Source organism: Hemiscyllium ocellatum (assembly GCF_020745735.1).
Source record: "Hemiscyllium ocellatum isolate sHemOce1 chromosome 40 unlocalized genomic scaffold, sHemOce1.pat.X.cur. SUPER_40_unloc_3, whole genome shotgun sequence".
Classification (NCBI taxonomy): Eukaryota; Metazoa; Chordata; class Chondrichthyes; order Orectolobiformes; family Hemiscylliidae; genus Hemiscyllium; species Hemiscyllium ocellatum.
In genome coordinates, this window is record NW_026867531.1 from 35,414 (window position 1) to 59,160 (window position 23,747).

General features: G+C 40.8%; 1 gene segment (V, D, J or C); it reads right to left on the minus strand.

Moving 5' to 3' along the window:
• Positions 1 to 1,201: 1,201 nt before the first annotated feature.
• Positions 1,202 to 23,264, minus strand: LOC132808828 (Ig heavy chain C region, membrane-bound form-like). The segment is given in 9 exon segments: positions 1,202 to 1,368; positions 1,508 to 1,635; positions 4,468 to 4,797; positions 5,253 to 5,561; positions 7,260 to 7,571; positions 10,997 to 11,305; positions 21,449 to 21,492; positions 22,684 to 23,005; positions 23,135 to 23,264. Coding segments are annotated over 9 exon segments (1,812 nt in total).
• Positions 23,265 to 23,747: the final 483 nt, after the last annotated feature.

Sequence of the window (23,747 nt, forward strand, 5' to 3'; positions counted from 1 at the left end):
TATTGCAGGTGCCACATTTTTGACAAAATGCGAAGTTATGAGATTGGGTGCGTGACTGATTCACAACACTATTCCCGGGATGATACACCTCACCAACTCTGAGAAATTGAGAATATTCTCCTCTGCTGATAGTTCCCAGACTCTGTGAACAGTTGCTATGATTTGTTCTCAATTCCATCTTGCGTCATATAGATCCCAATGGCTGAATATTTCAGGGACTCATGAGCTCTGCCTTGTCTGATCAACATCGAACTCTGATTTATTATTTTTGAGGGTTGCTGTTCAGTAATATCCCTGTATCAGATAGATCCCAGTCTCATTTCCTGGGATTTGACAGGTGTGGTGTGTCAAATAGATCCCAGGAATTGTGCTCCATGAGATTTATGTGTGAGAAAATCTCCACTTCTGAGAATCCGCCCTTGGAGTGTGCACGTGTTGCTGTCTGACTACCTGACTGAACGTTGACATTTTTGGCTGATGAATGTTTCGTTGGGCGTTTTAGGTGGTGAGTTATGCATTACTAACCAGGCTGTCCGGACATTGGGAGTACATGTAGTTTAGACGGTGTAGAGTAAACTTTCAAACTCCTTTGCCTGCCTTTTATAGGCTTCTGGTGGAGCAAAGCTCCTAATTTGTATCATTACGTGACCCGAGGCCGTGACCCTTGGTGCATAAGAGGAAATGTTCTCTAATCATTCTGCCTCTGGAGTGTTCCATCAGGCATATCGTGTGAAAGATGTATTTACATTAGTGGGCGGCATGGCAGCGCAACATTAAACTAAATGACTGGATGAAACACAACCAAACAGAACAAATGAAAGTATTTGGCTGGGAAAGGAGTAGGATGTGGGAAAATGTATGATTACTGACTGGCCTTGAAGAAAGAATGAAGCAAACTCAAGGTTAGTGCATATTCATTCGAGATTTATTAACCATTTCAGAAAGCATTTTTATCCAAAAAGTTGATGTAAAAGCTAACAGAGGTGAATATAATGGCTGGTTGCCACATTGAGACGAGAACACATGCGCTGTGAGGTGGGAATTTTCTGTACTTCAGTTACAGTCACAAGAAAGGGAATACAAAGGCTGATCAGAAAGGGTAGGCAACCATTCTGAGTAAGGAACAAATAAAAACATAACAAATGGGCTTCAAACAACAGGGAAGCTACAAATTCTTCCAACCACAACCATCTCAAAGATATCAAAGTAAAAACAAAAATCCATCAATAATTGTCTCAGTTACACACTGATAAACTGCAGTGATCTCACTGTTAGAGTCAGCAACAGGACAGATTGTAGATTGGGAATTCAGAGACCTTGATAAGCAGATCAGGAAAATCAAAGGAGTCCACAATTCATTCACTTAACCTGGAAAAGAGAGATAAAGCAATGACGCAGATATTTATGATCAGGGACTTTCAGATTTAATGTTTATTCAATGGCACACTTAGAGATTTCACAAAACAGATTGGGCTGCTTGGCGTGAGAAAGATGTGATTATTCTCACCTTCACCAGAGTGACGGCAGCGCTATAGAAAATACTCAGGAAGAACAAGGTGATGAACGTGGAAGCAGTTGTCCAGATGTTGCTGTTATCATCCTCATAGTCTTCAATCCAAGTGCGATCTATTGAATCTATGAATATAAAGCCGAGAGAATGCATTTAGATCGTTTATTGATCCAGATCGATCTATGTGCATCCAAGTCATGTAATTAGAGACCATTACATCTTCATAAAGCAGTCAGGTATTTCTCAAGTGTGACTCTTATCTGTATCCATCAGTGCATTATTGACTCTCAGCAAGAAATTACAAATACTAACTGCACATGTTCTTTCGTCATTGTCCATGTCAGAACGTTTTAAATTATTTTTCTTTTAATCTATTATTTAAGGATATTATTATTTGAGGAATGCTTATTACGAATAATTATTTTAATTATATCATTATATTTTAAATATAGGCTGTGACAGCACTTTAGTTGAAAATTGTGGCCATCACTGAATAAAAGTTCAAATGTAATTCTCACCTTTATGTATTGGTGACCAATTGCTTGGCAAATCGTGAATATAAGTGACATCACAGTCAGGACATTGCTTCACATTTTTGTTTGTAGGATCTGTATATTTAGGAATAAGTTTTTGTACATGTGTCCCTTAATTTATTTGACCTACTGCTTGGTGTGTTTGGTTTCCCTTTAATGTTTGTGTATGTGGTTATGAGAGTCTCTTACTTCACTCTTGCCCATGTTGGAGTCTGTGCATGAATAAACATATTCCTGTTCCTTTACTGCTGGGGTGCTTGTGTGTTTGGGCACCGAAATTTTGGTCTTTTCACATTGTGTAAGCATCATCATGCTAATATGCCATTTTGTTGCTGCCTATGCTTATCTTGTAATGTCTTTGTGAGTGTTCACTTTTCATTAGTGCTATCTAAAATGTGCACTTATGTGTCTGTTTCAGGTCCTACCTAAACTAGGTTATTTTCATGTTTATGCTTAATAAATGTTAGCATGCAATGTTATGTTTTGATGGATGTTTATATTTATATGATGATGTTTGCTTGTGTGGCAATCTTTCCCAAACCATCTCCTGAGAAGCTTGTTTGTGTTACTGTGTGTGGATGCTTGCTGATGCTTGTGCCCATTCTCCTTATTTAATAAACGCCCCTCTATTTGTTGATCTATGCACTTGTGTGTCTGCATGTGAGACTCTGAATTTGTGTGTACGTGTGACATTGTATACATGCTGATCAATGTGATTTAAAAATAACTAATTAAGCTGCCTCTGTCATCGTATGTTTGTGATTCTGAAAATGGGAAAATAATGATATTAATATTTATCTCTGTGCACTTACGTGCCTGTATGAGTTGACATGTGGGAGGACATTTTTCGGAATTTGTATCTGTGTGTTCATGCGTGTATGTCTGTACGCATTGTGCTGTATGAATGTATATGTATTCATGCCCATTTGTGTGTTACCGTGTGTCTATATTTCTCATGGTTATGTGTGAGTACCCCTGTTCATTTGTGCAAATAATTTTCTTTCGGTGAATGTGAGTTTTTGTATGAGCTTAGGTGAGTGTTCAAGTACCACTTGCATGTGTGGCTCTGTGCGAGTATGCGTGTGTGACATCTTATCTATATGCACATTTGAGTGTGCACATAAATACGTGTCTTTAGGTGAGAGCCCATATATGTGTCATTACATGTGTATTTGCGATCATCTCTCTGTATCTGTTCGTATACCAGACTGCAATTTTTATTATTCTAATTTATTGTTCTAATTTTAAGGATTGCCCATAATTAGATTTGACCTTGGTGTTGTAGGAAACATTTCCCATCGTCGTGGAGAGATAAGCGTTTTATGAGCAACTCTTCTGTTGCAGTGATAGAATTTCTGTCTCTGAGAGAAAAGGCGTGAGTTCAAATCCCCACTGCCCCAGAGATAACATTTCTGAATGTGTTTATTAGAAAATGTCTACTTGTGTTCTGCATGTGAAACAAAATGATATCAGGTATTCGAATACCAGAATTGATCCCATGTGCTCCAGAAAACTGAGACAAAACTATGGAATTCAAGCCGGGACGATGCAAACACCAGTTTTGGATTATGGGAATCGAATTTAATCATTTGTTAACAGAGCCAAGCGTGTCCAACATGTTCCAAAGGTATTATTTTACATGGAAATGTTCAATCTTTGGACAGTAAGCAAGAAGTTGACTGTTCCTGTTAGTAACTGGGTTACATTACAGAGGACATCGACCATGAAAACTCTGCACAGGGAGCAAGAGGACAGACCATTCATCGTTCCCCTCCCCTCTGCTCCACGACAACTTATCTGTCGATTCTCTTTGGTGTGAAAGTGAAGATACATTCTGTCAACTCATGCGCTGGCGCAAGATCCCTGGCAGTTCCCCAGAAACAAAGGTTACATTCAAACTGTTCTGCACTCTTTACGATTGGTATGCTCCAATCAAATTTAATTTTAAAGTGTCTTAAATTTACATTTCCACTTGGTGCAATGTGGCAGTTGAAAACTGACATGAATTTTGTAAGAATGCCCAATCAGGGGAATCAAGAACACCAAGTTCAAACCTCGTGCTCTATCCTTGACATAAAATGGACAGTGTCAGATTTTGTCACAGAGGGATATAGGATGGATAATGGACTTGGCCGAATCCTGCAATGAGTGAGCTTTACTCTGTCTCTGACCCAGGGTGTATCTGAGCAGAGAACATTAACTGCACAAGACACTTGTCCTAGACCTGTTAATAATCCACTTTAACTACACCGATGTAATGTAAGTCAGAGTGAGAAACAACTAATTCAGTATTTACCTCACAACTGGAGGGAAAAGAAACTTTATTACTTCTGTTGAATTATTAAATGCAACTTTGAGATTTTTATTGACATGAATTAACAGTGTCCATCAGTGCAAGTGAAATGTTTACGAAACTCGGTTTACCGCTGGATTTATCGACTGTTCTGTTGATGATCTTCAATGGAATCGCTTCATGTCCCACCACACAGGAGTAAGAAGCACCGCTGGCCCACTCCTCCGCTGTAATGGATAACAGGCTGTAGATGAAGAAGGAAGTGTTGTCACTCTCCGCCATCACCTCGGTGTTCTTGTAGTTATTGGGATTCACCGGCTTGTCATTGTTTGTCCACTTGACGAAGATCTCTCGGGGGGAGAAACCTCTCACTAAACAGGTGAGGGAGAGAAACCTCTGAGCGGAGATTTCTTCTGTTGGTGGCAGGAGGACCGACACTGATGGCTCCAGCGGATTAATCACTGCAGAATATTTGAGACAAATATAAATCAACCAAAAACATCCTGAACCAATATCACAATTTCACTAAATATTAAAATATGCCATTTTTAATTTGGGATTTATTCACTTTCCTTTTCTAAAGGAGCAGTATGGTACACATTCTGTTCAGTAAAAAAAGTAAAGTTTAATGTGAAAGTTGCCTCCATGTTTCCAGCCCACAACAAGGGCATTCTGTCCAACTGTCATTGCTGATGGTGACATCACAACCCAGGTTTCTTCCCACCTTATCTGACTTAATCAGAATACAATATCCTTTGGTCCATCTTTTTCTTAATCAGCTACTTAGCTATCCTGCCTTCAGATGCATCATTAATGCTCCCAACGGTGTTTGTTCATTACCAATCAAAGCCTGCCATTGATGTAACTGGATCTGGATTCCACATGGGATGCTTTGTGTTTTAATCTCACCGCTCACCTTTCTCCTTGTGGATGGAGTCTCTCAGCGGAGTCGGTAGATTCTGATGGTACACCACACATTCAAAAGTAACGCCACTCAGCCAGGCTTCAGTAGAAATGTCTAATTTGCTGATCACGCTGTCGGGATTCTGTCCAGGCTGGTCAGCAATCTCGGATTTCAGAGACTTCTTTTCTTGTTTCCAGGTCACGTTTACTCCAGAAGGAAGATTCGACACAACGCAGGTTAACGTCACCGTCGCCTCCAGTAAGACTTGTTCTACTGGCGGTGGGAGGATTTTAACGGTGTTAGGGTGGCACTCGGTATCTTCTATGAAACAAAAATCAAAGTCAATGAAAAATGCCCCTTTATAATACAAACACCCAATCTTCAGATTACTTCTTCACAGGGTGAAGACACCACCTTCAAAATGGCAACTCCAACCATTGCTGAAACGATGCTTACTATTGTTGATGTATTTTGATTTGTGAAAGCATTTGTGATTACCTATGACATACCCTGTGTCATTATTCCTAAAGAACACTGGCTTTGTAACAAGTGACACCTGTGAAAAAAGTAAAATCATCGAAGGTACCATTATGTAACCCATGGAATTACCTTTCTTTCAGAGTTTGTCTCTCACTTAAGACCATCTCTTGATACTTGTGACAAGAGTAATCAGAATATAATGAGCTCAATTCCGTGTTCATAACCCTTAGGTGCAAGTGCTGCTGGTCACGCTGACTGCCAAATCACAGCCCAAATTTCGGACAAATTATAATAAATAATAATTATTCTCTTTGCAGAGTTCTAAAGTGTTACAGGAGCGGTGAATATCCATGGAAATTCTGTTCATTATATTTAACGTGATCAAAAATACTTTGCGTTATTGGTGTGATGTCATTCTCTAATTTATGTCATTGTTCCTCGTGGGCTGAGTTTGGAGTAGATCTGAAAACAAGACACTGAGTACAGCATTGGATATCGAGAAGGACACCCATCTCCTTAGGTCTTTCCCTCCATTCAGTTCGTTCATGACTGGTCTGTACTTTCACTTTATTTACCAAGCTGCATTTTTAAAATTTCTTCATAGAGCAGGGGAGAAAAAAAACAAACAAAAGCATCTTAAATTAATCTACAAACGCGATGGAAATGTACACTAATTTTAAAGACATCCACTACCCACTGTGTAAACATCACCACCCCAAACCAGGCTAAATCAGCCTGTCTCGAGTTCCTTGTTCATTCATCCCTATTGTAGCATTCTTACCAGAATTTATTCTCCTCACTCATCCACTACTTACAGAGAGCATCTTAAAGAAGCTCAGTGAGATCAGAATGATGCTGGAAAAGCACAGCAGGTCAGGCAGCATCCAACGAGCAGGAAAATCGACGTTTCGGGCTAAAGCCATTCTACTGTCTTCTCCCCACACTAACCAAGAGCCGAACTATCTCTGGCTTGAATATACACAATGGCCTGGTCTCCACAGCCCTCTGCAGCAACAAGTTCCACAGATTCATCACCCTCTGGCTGAAGAAATTCCTCCCCATCTCAGTTCTAAACGGTGCCCCTTTGACCCTGAGACTGTGCCCTTGGGTCCTAGTCTCGCCTCCCAGTCAAAACATCTATTCCACGTTCACTCGACCTCAGTCTCTCAGTATTTTTTATGTTTCAATTAGATATCTCTCCAATATCCCCCCTCCACCCCCAAACTTATCCTTGAAGCCACTACCAGGCAAGGATTCAGCACTCTGAATGCCTCTCCCAGCAAGGTCAGGCAACAAACTATTTAACAAAGCTCACTGTCTATATATCTATCTTCAACAGAGAGGAAACATGCTTTTCTGACTTGCCAAAATGTTGAATTATGAGCAATGCTAATGTAACAATCAAACTGAAATGAGATACGTGACATGTTGGGAAACGAGAAGCTGTACCTTGCTGTTTACTACGCCTGATAAATTAGTGTGTTTGATTCACATCAGAGTTCAGAGTGATTTGTAGCTCTCTCAGTATGTGTCTCTTACCCTGGAGTGCGGTGATGTTTTTACTTTGAATGTTGTCTTCATGAGTGACCTGGCAGGTATAGACTACGCTGTTGTACCATTCACCATAAGGGACCATCAGCCGACTCGTCACCGAGAAGTTCCCGTTCGCCTCACACACGGGAGACGTGAAGAAGCCAGAATCCAAGAGTCGGCCATTTTTCAACCAACTCACGGAGATTGACTTCGGATGGAAATCGATGATTGAACAGACAATGGTTGCAAACTTGCTGCTTGCGATTTCTTCACTGGAGCTCACAGTTAGGAGAAGAGTTGGTGGGAGAGGACCTGTACCTTTAGGAAACACATCGCATAAATTATCTGATCAATTTCATAACAAATACAATCAGTTCTCATATATCAAGGTTTCTTGTGGTTAATGGATACAAGAATCATAATTGTGCAGAGTGCTGGAGAAGCTGGGATCCACACAGAAAGATCATCAGGACAATGTGAAAGGCTAAAATTATAGGACACAGCAAGGGAGTCAAGGAGGCATAGAAACGATAGGCCGGTAACATCAGAAGGGAGATAGCAATGTTGGATGGTAATCGTTTTAATGACAGAGTCTGATGAACAAGGCAGATGAATTACTGCCATAAATGAGGAAATGATGCGGTTGCTATCATGGAGACATATTGAGAGTGGGGCAGGAGTGGCTATTCAATATTCCAGGATTTAGTGCCTTCAGGCGAGACGGAAAGATGGAAAAGGATAGGGGCGGGGGTTTGCGGCACAGAATGTTGCTTCAGTCGCAATTCTGACAAGAGTATTTTAGGCTGTAAAGAGAAATGAAATCATGGATACCTCCTCGAACAAAGGCAAATGGACAGTACTTCAAAACCAAAATACAGCAAACATAACTACTGGGAGAGCACGAGAGACCTTACTATAGGTCCAAAAGACCAAGGGCAAAGACATGGGCAAATTTCAGAGAAATGTAAATTAAATAGGGGATTGAGAAAAGAGGTTTTTGACTTCCTCAGAACAGGCGTGGATATTCATTGTGGCAAAAGTTGAGAGGGAGCACAATTCTGAAAATGCCCCCAGGAGAATATTTTAACAAAGTATGTGTTAATACAGAGAATTTTAATCCAGACCTTGCAAAAAAGGGGTGAACCTGGACTTAACTTTTGGAAATGAAGTCGACCCAGTGGGTAAAACATCAATGGTGGTGCACTTTGCAGACAGTGATCGTAAATCAGTTGGATTTCAGATTGTACTGCAAAGGAATAGAAATTGGCCCAAAGTTCTGAAAAGGGGAAGGACAATTTTAGTAAGATCAGGTAATGACTTAACCAGAGTGGACTGGAAGCTGACACTTATTGGTAAATCTGAGTCAGAGCAGTGTGACACATTTAAGAAAGAGGAAAATCACAGGGACGACATTTCCCAGGAAGCCACTGAATAGGACCAAGAATGTAGCGGGCTCTGGACACCAAAGGGCATGGAGGGTGAGATAAAGAGAAACAAGGGAGGCTTCCGGTCTATACTGAAATCTCAGAACAATAGAAATTAGTATGGAGTACAGAACATGCAAGGGGGAGTTTGAAAGACAAAGGAATTAGAAGAGCAAATGGGACCATGAGAAAATAATAGCAGTCAAAATAAAGGAAAATATTTTTAAAAGTTACAGGTTCATTCATAATAAAAGAATGATTTGGGAAACAGTAATGCCCATTAAGTGTTATTATTGGAGTGGAGTCGGAGGATTAGATTAGATTAGATTAGACTTACAGTGTGGAAACAGGCCCTTCGGCCCAACAAGTCCACACCGACCCGCCAAAGCGCAACCCACCCATACCCCTACATTTACCCCTTACCTAACACTACGGGCAATTTAGCATGGCCAATTCACCTGACCCGCACATCTTTGGACAGTGGGAGGAAACCGGAGAACCCGGAAGAAACCCACGCAGACACGGCGAGAACGTGCAAACTCCACACAGTCAGTCGCCTGAGTCGGGAATTGAACCCGGGTCTCAGGCGCTGTGAGGCAGCAGTGCTAACCACTGTGCCACCATGCCGCCCACAAATTTAGGTTGTGGTCAAAACGAATGTGTTGCTTCGGTGTTCACTAGTAAGACGGACAATGTGGGGACAGAAATCATGGAGGGGTGTTGTGATGTACTTTCAGAAATTAGGACACATGACGTGATGTTCTGTGTTGTCTTGCTGAATGAAAAGTGGTTATATTTCCAGGGCAGATGAAGAGTATACCAAGCGGTTGAGTGATGCAAAGGATGAAATAGTTGGGTCGCTGACAATAATTTAGAATTACTGTCTGGCCACAGCAGTTGTGCCAAGTGAGTGTAGATCAGCCAATGTTGCACTGTTACGCAGGACAAAGGAAGGGATAAATAATGAAAACACAGATCTGTCAAGCTAGTCTCAGTGGTAGGGAAACTATTGAAAAGTGAAATTAGTCTTCATTTGGAAGATAAATCAACAATTTTCAGCACGGTTTTGTTGAGAGAAAGTCATGTGTAACAATTTGATAGTAGTTTTCAGAGAGATAACTCGATGTCCAGATGATAGCAATAATCAGAGCCAATGGGATCCGAGTTATTTTGACAGATTGGATCTCGAACTGGCTGAGTGATGGGAGCAGGGGATAATAGTCATCGGGTGTCTGCGTGACTGGAAATCTATGTCTCCTGGTGTTCTGTAGGGATTGGTGTTGATTTCCTTGCTATTTCTCTTACATACCAATGATTGAGACTCAAATTTAGGAGGATTAACCAGTGAATTCACAGATGAAATGAAAACTGTCATGTTGGTAAGTCATGAGCATTATGGCTTTAGATTGCAGGAGGATATAAAAGGGTTGGTTGTATGTGATGAGAAGTTGCAAATGGAAATTATTCTGGATAAATGTAAGGTGATGGAATTCGGCAGAAGAATCTGTGAGGTATGACATTTTGAATGGTGGAACCCTAGAAAGGCCTGAGGATCTTTGGTGCATGTACCCACCGATCCCCTATAGTACTGTGTCGTCTGGATAAAGAGACTAAGAAGGTGGGAGGATATTTGCTTTTATTAGCCTAGACATTGACAATGAAGAACAGGGAGATAATACTGGAACTTAATAGAACACTGGTTAGGCCATACTGAAGCGTTGTGTGCATGTTATCGAAGGAATGTGATTACACTGAAGGCAGTATTGATTAGATTTGCCAGGATCTTGCCTGGGTTGGAGGGTTTTAGTTATGAAACTAGATGAGATAGACAGGGGTTTTCCATGGAGCAGAGGAGAATTAGGGAGAAGATTATCATGATGTCTAGAATTATTTTAGGCATAGACTGGGTAAACTGGATGAAACCTTTCCCCTTGATGGAGAGATCAATGCCTCAGGGGCACAGGGTGAAGGTAAGGCCAGGAGGTTCCAAGTGGATCTCAGGGGAAAACAAAATCAAACAGAGGGTGGTGTTAGCCTGGAGCTCAGCACCTATAAGTCATGTAGAAACTGAGCCCCTCATAATAAGTATGAAGTATTGAGATGCATCCTTGCAAGGGCAAGTCACACAAGGCAATGGATCATGTGCTGGCACATGAGACTGGAATAGTTAGGTGGCTATTATTGATAGGCGTAAACTGGATGGATCAAAGGGCCTTTTTCCTGTGCTGTATAAGGTGATTCTGTGAAAATGGTTATAAATAATGCCTTATTCATATTAATCCCAGATGCTCTGTTTATCTCAGTTCCCACAATACGTACCACATGGCATTTCTTTGCTCTTGTGTGAGTGTGACCCGCTGTGGTCAACCTCACAGTAGATTTTGCTGGGGCAATCTACCGCTGACCCAGGCAGGGTTAACTGGCTGCTCAGGGTGTAGGTTCCCTTCTTGTTTCTCACTGATGGGTAAGTCTTCAATCCATCTGTGATTAGCTCCCCACCTTTCTTCCAGGTTACCTTGGTGACGTCAGGAGAATAGTCCATCACCAAACAGCCAAAGATTGTCAAATCGGTGTTGTGCTCCTCACAGGAGGAGACCAGGCCATATAGCGTGGGGGGAGATGGTGTCTCTACAATAGAATGACCAATTGAGCATGTTAGTTTCTGTTAATTTGACCTTATCAGTTACTCAAATGTATCCTCAGCTGGAAACGTTTGCCAGTATGCTCCCGCTGAAGTCTACAGCATAACTGGAGTTTATTGTTGTTTCCTACCAGTTGCTGATCATGATCATTGGTTCCCTCTTTAGAAACATGCCCTTGACCTTGACCATTGCCATATCATTTAGGAAGAAGAACATCCTGATCCCACCCCAGGAACTGTTTGAAGATCTCACCAACTGACACTTTCATTGGATTGCTGTGAAGAGCAGAGAAGTTTCACAAAATACAAACCAAGGAAATGCAGATTCATCGAAATTCTACAGTGTGTGCAAACAGGCCATTTGGCCCAACAAGTCCACACCCACCCTCTGAAAAGAAACACATCCAGACCCATTCCCCTACCCTATTATGCTACAGTTAACTCTGACTAATGCACCTAACCTCCCAATCACTGAACACAATATTTGCAATTCCCCCAGCTTGTACATCTTTGGACTGTGGAAGAAAATGCAGACAGATATGGGGAGGAAGTGCCAACTCCACACAGACAGTCACCCGAGCCTGGAATGGAACCCGAGTCCCTAGCACTGTGAGGCAGCAGCGCTAACCACGGAACCAGCGTGCCGCCCTACTAGGTACCCTGCTGCTGGAAATACCCAACAGCTGGCAGTACCCCCGGAGAGAAATCAGAGTGAATCATAGAACATAGAACAGTACAGCGCAGTACAGGCCTTTTGACCCTCCATGTTGCGCTGCTCTGACATACTAATATGAAGCCCATCCCACCTACACTATTCCATGTACGTCCATATGCCTGTCCAATGAAAACTTAAATGTACTTAAACTTGGCGAATCTACGCCCGTTGCAGGCAAAGCATTCCCTACCCTTACTACACAATCAGTAAAGAAACTACCTCTGCCATCTGTCTTATACCTATCTCCCCTCACTTTAAAGTTGTGTCCCCTCGTGTTTGCCGTCCCCATACTTGGAAATCAGGTCCAGTGAGCCTTCCTCACTTATCACTGCAAGGCAGAATGTTCTCTCTGGGAGGAAGGTCACTGCAGCAGCAGCAGCAGCAGCAGCAGCAGCAGCAGCAGCACAGGCAGGAGCTGAGCACTGGGACGGGGAGGATGGCTGTCACGGCTGAACTCAGGCCAATTGGCTGGAAGTTGAAACATCTCATTTACAATGATCTGAATTCTGGAGGCCTCTGAAAAATGGAGAACCATTAAGGTTCAGAGACTTTGGACTGTTACAGCTGAGTATTTACGGAAATATGATTTGAGAAATGAACAAGTAATCTTTAACTTTAATAACTATCAAATTGATACGCAGTTCACCACCAAACCTCATCTCTCAGACTAACCACTGCACTTACTCTGCCTAGACCTAAATTTCCACTCACATTGGCAAACCCTACCCTGCTATACACCCATTCATGCCCAGAACACACAAGCCCTATCACACAAAACACATCCAAGGCAATCCATATTGGTAGTGTAGCTGAGTAGAGAGATCTCGGTGCCCATGTACATAGATCCCTAAAAGTTGCCAGCCAGTTTGATAGAGTTGTTAAGAAGGCATACTTTGTGCTGGCTTTCATCGATAGAGGGACTGAGTTTCAGAACCATGAGGTTAGGTTGCAGCTGTACAAAACTCTGGTGTGGCTGCACTTGGAGTATTGTGTACTGTTCTGGTCACCACATTATAGAGAGAATGTGGAAGCTTTGGAAGAGTTCAGAGGAGGTTTTCCAGGATGTTGTTTGGTATGGCGGGAAGGTTTAATGAGGAAAGGATGAGGGTCTTGAAGCTGTTTTTGTTTGAGAGAAGAAGGTTGAGAGGTGACTTAATTGAGACATAAAAGATAAACAGAGGGTGGTCAGTGAAAGTCATTTTCCTTGAATAGTGATGGCTAGCAGGAGAGGGCATAGATGTCAGAGGTTGTTTCTTTACTCAGAGAGTAGTAGGGCCATGGAACACACTGCCTGCAACAATAGTACACTCGCCAACTTTAAGGGCATTTAAAAGATCATTGGATAAACATATGGATGAAAATGGAATAGTGTAGGATAGATAGGCTTCAGATTGGTTCCACAGGTCAGCGCAACATTGAGGGCTTGAAGGGCCTGTACTGCACTGTAATGTTCTATATTCTATATTCCAGATGGACATATGATCTCAATTCCTTTCAGTCATTTACACTCCTGCCACCCTGCACCTGGCCCATGGCGAATCTGGCCCTGACTGGACCTGGCACCATCATTTTCACAACCTCTGACAAAAGCCCACTACCCAAGACATGACCTCAGCCCTTGATCACTGACCTCTCATCTTACCCAAGACAACCTGTGCACATTGCATCCTAGCTCCGCTGGCATCTGTGCTTTACAACCTACCATTTTGCCAGACTCCGAGCTTTGCATTTTGACAACATGTCCACCTGTCACTTCATTCCAGTGACCTTCCACCCCCGAAACATCCTGGCACTCTGCCCACCTCTACACTAACCAGCCTGGCATACTGCCCACCTCTCCATAAACCAGCCTGGCAAAGACAGACCTCCTGCATTTCAGCTCAAACTACCCCTCACCTACCAAGCACAATTCGACCAAATTATCCTGTGACCATTACCATTTACCTTGATGCCACCTTTTGCCAGACAGAGTGCACGCAAGCTTACCCAGCAGCCAGCCAACCAGCCTACCAGCCCAAACTCTCCCACATGCCCAATCTAGCCCCTCACTTGCTCACCACCTTCCAACTTTAAGCCTCCTCCACCATAAAGTCAGTGAGTCATAAAGTCGTACAGCACAGAAACAGTTCCTTTGGTCCAGCCCATCCATGCTGACCAGAGTTCCCAAATTAAACTCATTCCACTTGCCTGCCTTTGCCCCATATCCATCCAGACCGATCCAGTTCCTGTAGCTGTTCAAATGTCTTCTCAATGTGGGACCGATCTCTGCACTTACCGCTTCCTCTGGCAGTTCATTCCAATGTTTTGGACAGTTACAACATGAAGCCCTAACTCCTGCACTCAGTGCTCTGACCAATGAAGATACATGTGCCAAACACCTTCAACACACTAGGTACTTGAGACAACGCTTTCAAGAATCGATGAGTCTTGAATCTATGAATTTCTGTGGTGGAGAATTCCAAAAGAATTCACCATTCTTTTGTTGAACAGGAAACAGTCAGGTTCAATGTTATCGAGTGTTGGGAAGACTGGTGAGCAGCAAGATTAATGATGATCCCATGAATGGAATAGCCTTCTAGAGAGGCCGAGATGCCTTCTTCAGCTTCCATTTTGCATGCTGACATGTCCCTTCGGCAGCATGTTCCAAAATTGTGATCCTTGAGGATAAGGGCACACATGCATGTAAAGCTTTCCTCCAAATCAGACTTCAAAATGACTCTAAACTATTTTCCTGTCCATTTCCTCTTCCTCAATCACAGCCATGGGACTCACTTCCTAACAGCGCTGTGAATGTGCTAATACCACACAAACTTCAGCAATTCAAATAGACTGATGACAACTGGTTTCTCAAGGCGATATAAAAAGTCTGACACTTCCACACCTGTCTCGAGATTCAAACAACCACTGGACGAATTGAAAATTATTTGAGGCACTTGTGTGTCTACACAAGAAGACATGGTTTCCTTTGTTAAAAATCACACTACACCAGGTTATAGTCCAACAGGTTTAATTGGAAGCAAACTACCTTTCGGAGCGACACTCCAATATCACCTGACAAAGGAGCGTCGCTCCGAAAGCTAGTGTGCTTCCAATTAAACCTGTTGGACTATAACCTGGTGTTGTGTGATTTTTAACTTTGTACACCCCAGTCCAACACCGGCATCTCCAAATCATGGCTTTCTTTTTGTGTGATTTGACTGTGTTTTCACTAAATGAACAGAGGTATTGCTTAATCATATAATAGGAATGAAGCTTCCCTCATTTTTAGCAACTGCTGAAAATGTGTTGCTGGAAAAGCGCAGCAGGTCAGGCAGCATCCAAGGAGCAGGCAGCATCCAAGGAGCCCTTCCTGAAGAAGGGCTCATGCCCGAAACATCGATTCTCCTGCTCCTTGGATGCTGCCTGACCTGCTGCGCGTTTCCAGCAACACATTTTCAGCTCTGATCTCCAGTCCTCACTTTCTCCTCATTTTTAGCAAGGCAATCACACATTATATTTCTTGATTCCAGGGAAGTATAGTGTTAAATTAATGAAATATGATGATTGGGATGTTTCCATTGGAAATTGTCAGAGATTTAAAGCTTACTTTCATGAGCAATTAATTCCAGCCTCATTGTGTCACAGTACTCACAGGAATGTCTTTCAGAAATGGTGTCTCCCTTTGTTATGGGCAGTCGAATCAGTAAATCTGGGATAGTTTTTGCTTGTTAAACAAAGGTGTTAAAGAGTTTTAGCCAAAGGGAGACCTGGGGATTGAGCTCACAGATGCACCATGATCTAAGTAAGTGGTGGAACAGCTCGAGGGGCTGAGTGCCCTCCTCTTGTTCCTACCTTCCTATCATTGTGTCATTCATTAAGCTTGCACTGGCTGTGAATACTTCTCATTAAAATATTTCAACAAATTAATTGTTTCACACATGCTTTTAAAAAAACTTCTGTTGATTATTTGGAACGGGATCATTGACATTCTCTATTTGAGTGATCAAAATAACTTCCACCCAATTACAGCAGCCACTGCACTCTGCAGTGTGTTGTTACTTCATAATAGTTTCTTGTGAAACTACAGCTCGAGATCGGGGCACTCAAATTCAATAATATCTCTGAACATTCGCAATTTGTTCAAATGCATCTTTTCTCTGAAGAACTTGTTCAATTGAACAGAACTTTTTTCGATGAAACAACAAACTTTAAATGCTAGAAAACCAAAATAAAGACAGAAACTTCTGAAGAAACTCAGCAGGTCTAGCAGCTCCTGTGGAGAGAAGGCAAGGTTAACCTTTCGCATCCAAAGACCCCCTCTTCACCAAATTGTTTTCATGTTTTTGACACAAGAGCTCACATCTGTTGAGATAAACAGTGATTACGTTGGCTTGACTCCTGTTGGAAACAGAATTCTTAGCAGAGATACTGGATGGTCTGAGATAGCAATGGAAGACCAACTGAAAAGCTATCACCATCTGCTGCAAGTGTTGGATTCAGCAGAACACTCACCGTACTGAACTATCAAATTCAGCTACAGCACTGGTTTAATATAAAGTAAAACAGTCTCAGCATAATCTCATCAAATATGCTTTGAAATGATTCATTCTGGATTAGTTATAAATGATATTGTTAGAACAGCAAGTCAAAAGCTGGGATTTCTTTGAGCACTTACTCCATTAACCCCATCTAGCGATGCCCAAAAGCTTGTGAACAAATATTGATCTGGAAAAAGCTGCTAACCACCAAAATTCTGTTTAATATCTAAGAGACACAAGTAAGAACAGCGACTGAATAGATTTCACTGGCCTCTGTGAGTGGAATTCCAACAAACACCCAAACATCTCAATCTGCTTTCTTGCATTGAAGTAACCTGATAAGAGATGGTGTTACATACCTCTCTAACAGGTTGTAAGTGAACACAGGCCACCTGGCACAGAATCAGGGACCCTACTATAACTTCACAACAGACCTGAACACAATGAGCTCGACACTATCACGGAGAACATAGCCCACCTGTTTGACAGTACATAAACCATGTTAGTTATTAACACCTTCCAACAACCAGGGATTGTTCCAGAATGTTTGTACAATGAAAGTAACATTTCAACATTTATCCAAGAATACTTTGACAGCAGCTCCAAATTGTTCAAACTCTATGGGAACTACAGAGGAATAAAACTAGGAATTGCATTGCCATCAATTCACTGTCACTAGATTTCAACTTCGAACTCCCTTCCTCTTTCCCCTGTGGTTGTTGCTGCACCAGATGGTCTACTGAGTTTGAAAAAGATTAAAATGTTTTGAAGTGTAATATGACCATTGCCAGTGACATTAAAATCTGATAATAGGTTTTCAAATAATAAGATGCAAAAAAAAATTCTGATTCTACATTGTGCCACGAAACATCTCCTGCATAACTGAGGCACAAAGAAAATATGCAGCATATTTCCCTCTGCCTCGCTCAATCAAATATCTCTTGTTGCCAACAACCAATTTCAAAACTCTTGCTATCTGCCTTTTGTTCCTGAAACGTTTGTTCTGATTGGAACAACTTAGTCAGGGCTCTCAATTCTGAGGCACCTATTGTATTTCTGGCAGATCAAAGTGGTTTTGAAGCACGAGATGAAACTGAACTGTCTGAGATTCAGGTATCCCAACTGGACAATTTACAAATGGTCAGGACCGTTGACAAGTTAGTCAGAGATAGCACTGAAACAAACTGTACAACAGACTTAATCCTAGAGGATACATTGCTCAACTCCTCACGTCAAATATATTCACTGTAATTGAATATTCATCAGAAGAACTAACCAGTGGATTAATGTGAATGAGAATGTGTTCACAATGAACATAAATAACCACTGAGTTAATAAACTTAATAAGTCATTGCATTTAACAAAATTATTGAGGTGGGAAATATCGCCAATTAAAGCACAGATCTGGAGGAAATGGGTTATTCTCTAAATTATTTTTACATATTCTTAAAATATTCCTCAAACTGTGGAGATTTTGCATGCACTGCATAAACAATACTGCATTCCAGTGTGGAAAGCATTTCTGTTGAAGGAGTTAGGGCAAGGTTATTTTCTTGTTAACTACTTTTAATGAACTAAAATGTTTAAAAAGGTGTGAATTGAAAACATGCTTCTGTCTGGAGTTGCCCACTTTAACGGATGTCTAAGTAAATGTGGCACTGCTGCCTCACAGATCCAGATACCCAGGCTCGGTTCCAGCCTCGGGTGACTGCCTATGTGGAGTTTATACAATCTCCCCTGTGTCTGTGTGGATTTCCTCCCACAATCCAAAGTTGTGCAAGTCAGGTGAACTGGTCATGCTATATTGTCTATAGTGTTAGGTGCATTAGTCAGGGGTAAATATAGGGTAGGGGAATGGGTCTGGGTGGGTTACTCTTCAGAGGGTCAGTGTGGACTTGTTGGGCCAAATGGCCCGATACATACTGCAGGAAATCTAATCTAAATGATTGTCACACTGAACTGATGTGAGTAGATTCCTTCCGATCGCTACATTGCAATAAATTGGTCAAGTATATTAATTAAAATAAATAGTACTCTATTTTCAGTGTCTGAATAAACAATGTGCTCTGTTATCCTCTAGTTCATGTCTTCTGCAAATTTGTGAACTCTGCATCCGCCTGAACACATCAATGTAAAATGAATTCTCTGCGTTTGCAGCAAGTTCCCCCATGGTTTAAGAGGAGAGTTCCTACAGTATGGAAACAGGCCATTTGGCCCAACAATTCCACACTGACCCTCTGTTCAGTAATTAGCCCACCCAGACCCATTCCCCCTAATTTATATTTGCCCCTGACTAATGCACCCTAACATACACATCCCTGAACACTATGGCTGTGCTCAATTGCACAATCACCTGACCTGCACTTCTTTTAGACTGTGGTAGGAAACCAGAGCACCCGAAGGAAACCCACGCAGACACAGGGAGGATGTGCAAACTCCACACAGGCAGTCACCCGAGGGTGGAATCAAATTTGGGACCCTGGTGCTGTGAGGCAGCAATGCCAATCACTGAGCCACCATGCTGCCCTGCGAGTTCATGAGTGGATTACTTTAATTAATTCGAAATTTGGCCTTGGTCACATAACTCACTATAGCAGTTGTTTCCGAAAGAATGACTCTTCAGTTGATATTTTGTTGTAAAATGTAATTATTTATTTAAAATGCACAGATTGGGAACACCTAAAGTACTGTGCAGGTTAAATAATTCAGTTAATGTTTTATTTTTATCCTGCAAATCCATTTTAATCAGGGACATAACAATTAATTAACTCAAGTTATGTGTGAAACTGATCAAAGCAGTGAACCTGATCTGTTCTTCATAGATTTGAGCAGAATTTCCAAATGGTCTTTGCCAATGATCTTTTCCAGCCAGAAAAATATGTATGTCGTGTACAGCGGAATTGAAAGGTGTTTCTTGATCAATTATAGCACAGTCATGGCATTTTTGCTCAAGAGCAAGAACTATTAGAACATTAGACTTTTGAAATTCTATTTATATTTCTCTATGACTTGTAAACTGTTTAAAGACAGACCTTGTGATTTAACTAGATAGTTGAGTTTTGAATTTGGATTGTAAAGCATGGATTAGATTAATCCTTAATTATTTATTTTAAGTAAAAATAGCACCTGAAGGTATCTGTTTTCCCTTCATTTCTAAAACCTTTGCGATTTGCCTTTCACTTTATAATAGACTTTATGAAATTTTAACTCGCATGCTGACTGTATTGAATGAGGAAAGAGCAGTTCACTGTCACCAACCGTGTTAACATTGCAAAAACAATGTAGAAACCAGAAACAGTTTCCCAAATATAACACATTTAATGTTACCCAAGCACAGTCCCTCCTCAACAGATCAACGATCACCAGATCACAACACGGTGTGTTTGCAGCAGAACTAGCTCTGCAAACATTTTCAACAGAACCAAGAACATGATGTAACCTCACAAAAAAAACAAATTGAAGTCTAACAAAGCTACTCAGAATCAAGCAAACTAATGATTAAATTGAATAGAAATAACAAGTCATAACAGCAACCTTGTTGGTGAGGGGACTTAACACTTAAAACTGTAACGTTTCTGGCAATAGTTCAATTTATTTCCAACCTGCACACCCTTCCTGATCATGACAATCTTGTGCAGTGCACAGTAGAGTGGGGTTGAAGGCATATATTGATTAATCACTTCAGGGTCAAAGCAAAATTACTGAATGGACAAATATTACCACATTATAATTTTAAGTTAGTTTCAATTACGTAATCTGATCAATTCTGCAGTTTCAGATTTTAGTCCCAAATTTTATTTTGAATGAGGCTACTCAAAACAAAATTCAGTTCGTTTACAATTAGAACGGAGTTTTTTAAAAAAGTCAACGCATTAAAAACTCGTTTTTTTTCATTTCTCACACTTCCGGGTTTCTGCCTTAAGTTGTTTTTCAGACCGTTACAAATGGATGTAATGTTTTCAATCAAGCAGAGAAAAATGTGTCATATAAGTTTAACAAATGCAGAAATGATTCATGAAAAACAAAAGAACTTCACAAATATTGGTAATGAAAAGTATTCCAGAGAGTCAATCTCCTCACCAGAAAGAAAACACCAATTCAGAAAGCATGAAAACGCAGATCAATTTCACAAACTGAATAAGAATCCAATCAACTCAATTCAACAGAATCAAGGAAAATAAAATCAGAATCCAATCAACTCAAAACAAAAGATTTGAATGAAACTTCATCAGAATCCAACCAATTCAGTTCAACAGAATCAAATAAAACAATTCCAAAAGCCAATCAACACAATTCAACAAAATCAAGTAAAAACAAAGCCAAAATCCAATCAACTCAATTCAACAGAATCAAGTAAAACAAACTCAGAATCTAATCAACAGAATGCAATATAGCACTGCAAGAAACTTTTATGACAGTTTCTAACCGGCTTGTCATCAACAAAATTCACAAAATAAATGAGAAAATGTAATCATGGTAAGAGCATATATTCAGGAAATGAATAATGATATTTTAGCATATTTTAGTCATGTTTGGTAATATCTTGAACATCTTTGAATTCTTAGCGTTTGTTGTTGATAATAAAACTCACAGTCAGGGTGTCACTGGCATTAAACATTATTTATAGCTGACTGATTAAGAGACATTAGGTGTTTCAAGTAACCCAGCCACATAGAATGCCCATCTGATCAAAAAAAAGAGATACACCGAGCAACTGACTCCATCATCACCATTTTAACTATTTGCTAAGCATTAACTGAAGTCTATAATCAGTCTGAACAAAAATCAATCCGAACCAAACCAAACTCAGCACAGAATCTGAGCTTCATTTAATTCAGAAATTAGTCACATGAATAGAAAGTTTTTAAAAAGCCACTAAGAAAGTTCAAAGTTCTTACCTGAAGTCACTGTCACCATGGTCCCTTGGCCCCAGTAATCAAGATAGTCACAGTGTTACATTCTCTGGACTGGGTCGCACAATAACTAGCTCTGCATAAAACAATTCAAAAATCTACCATCATTTTAAATTTTCAGAACCACAGGCAAAACAAAGTCACGATAAATCTTCATCACATAATTGCGCTAGTGAATTCTGATCATTCTTGATAAATTTTAATACTGTTTTATACTTCACAGAGTAACACATGAGCTGATTCTCAAAATCCCCAACTGGTGTATCAATAATTACCCAACCCTTTTACAAATTAAATAGTGATACTGGCATAAAACCCCACAGAACTAATACTGCACTGCAAGTTAAGACGGTTTGTAGAAGTAATCACTGACTAGTTTCAAACAATGGAGGCTGAATAGGTTTTTGTATTGATCATAATTGCAGTGTCACTCCAGCTATATCACTGTGAGACACGTTGTGTCAAATACTATGACAGACTGTAAACTGTAAAATGCAAATAATTTCTTCACTTCCTAGAAAGCAGTGATTCAGACTCCTCTAAAAATGATTTGGTGTGTTATTTCAGCTTTTACTATTCATTGCATTTTGAAAGCTTGGAATACTTTTCCAGGTTTGGTCTGCATTTAACTTGACAATCAACACGAAGAAGGTAGAAAATAATTATACATTTGTACAAACTAGCCCGACTGGATTGTGTTTAAATTGCATCTCACATTATTTCACGCTCCTGCCACGGTAGAAATCACCAATTTGAGATAAATCCTTGTCAGTGGTTATTGTATGAGGATGTCGCTGTGCACAACACTGTGACCCACTGTAGTATCACAATGATGTAGACCAGTACACTCATTCTCTGTTCTTTACTCTAGGTCTCAATTATCATTTGAAAGAGCCATTTAGTACTGATTATGTTTAGAATGAATGCCATAGTTGACATAACAATTAGCAGTGATTTCCTGAGCTGTCAGATATATTTTGTCCGAGCATTTAATTGATGGAAGTGTTAGCAGTACATATGACATGTCTAAAACATTGTCCCATTGTGTCACCAGTTTGCTAGTTTAAATGGTACATTTCCTCTTTGATAGCTTTGTAAGAGGCAGCCTGAGGTCTGCTTCAGATCGCAGTTGGTATAATTGCATTTAAAACTCAAACTGACCATCAGTTTATGATGGAATTGACAAAATGTTCCCTCGAGCTGTTTTTGAATGGGTCCAGCCCTGGTTCCTCTCGCTGTGGTATCTTGCACAGTAATAGATGGCGGTGTCTTCGATCTTCAGGTTAGTCATGTCCAACGAGAAAATGTTTGAAGTGTCTTTGGACGCAGTAAATCGACCCTTAATCGCTGGTGCATAGTTATTGCTGGATGGATTCTTGTACTCAAGCAGCCACTCCAGACCCTGGCCGGGAACCTGGCGGACCCAGCTCATCCAGTAGCTGCTGAGATCGAACCCGCTGGTTTTACAGGTCAGTTTCAGGCTGCCTTCGGGACGGCCAGTCTCTGCCTCTGGCTGGGTCAAAACAACCTCTGACTGGACACCTTTAAAAAAGACAAGAAATAAACCATGAGCATTAATGCAGATGAAATGACGCCTGAGTCTTTTACATTCCTGAGGTGGACTAACATTGAGACAGTAACAAAGACAGACTTAAACAAAAAAACACTCACATGATAAGAAAGTCAGTAATAAACTGAGAAAAATTGTCGACACAATCATTCTGATAACTTCTGGGAAGCGGTTCTGTCAAGATCTTTCTAAACAAAGCCGATCCCGGAGTGTTGAATTACGGTCCAGTGCCTAGGATTTATATGGCCATCGGAAAGGGCAGGCTTACAGCTTCCGCCTGTTGGTTTCCTGCTGGAGGCTGAGACTGGATCCTGGTCTCAGCTTGCACAGCCCCAACACATGGGCTCATGTATTTACCAGGTTACGCTTAAACATGGATATATACACATCTTGGGATATTTATTTTGCTGAATAGCTTCTTTGGGAGTGTTTTTTTTAAATGGTGGAAGTAAAATTGAGTAGCTTCAGGTCTGTTTCACATGATAGTTGCAAGTATTTTGTTTTTAAAAAATTCATTCGAAAGTTAGCTCCCTTTATTTCTACATTCATTCACAAGCAGATAAAACTAAAATCAAAGTTCAAACGTATTCCTAGCTAGTAAAACAATTGAGCTTTTATTTCCCAGGACACTGCCAGTCTCTGTCCCACTACAAAATAACATGTAATTCATACTAAACATTTCAAAATTCAATTTAGGCAACTGAATACAGAGCG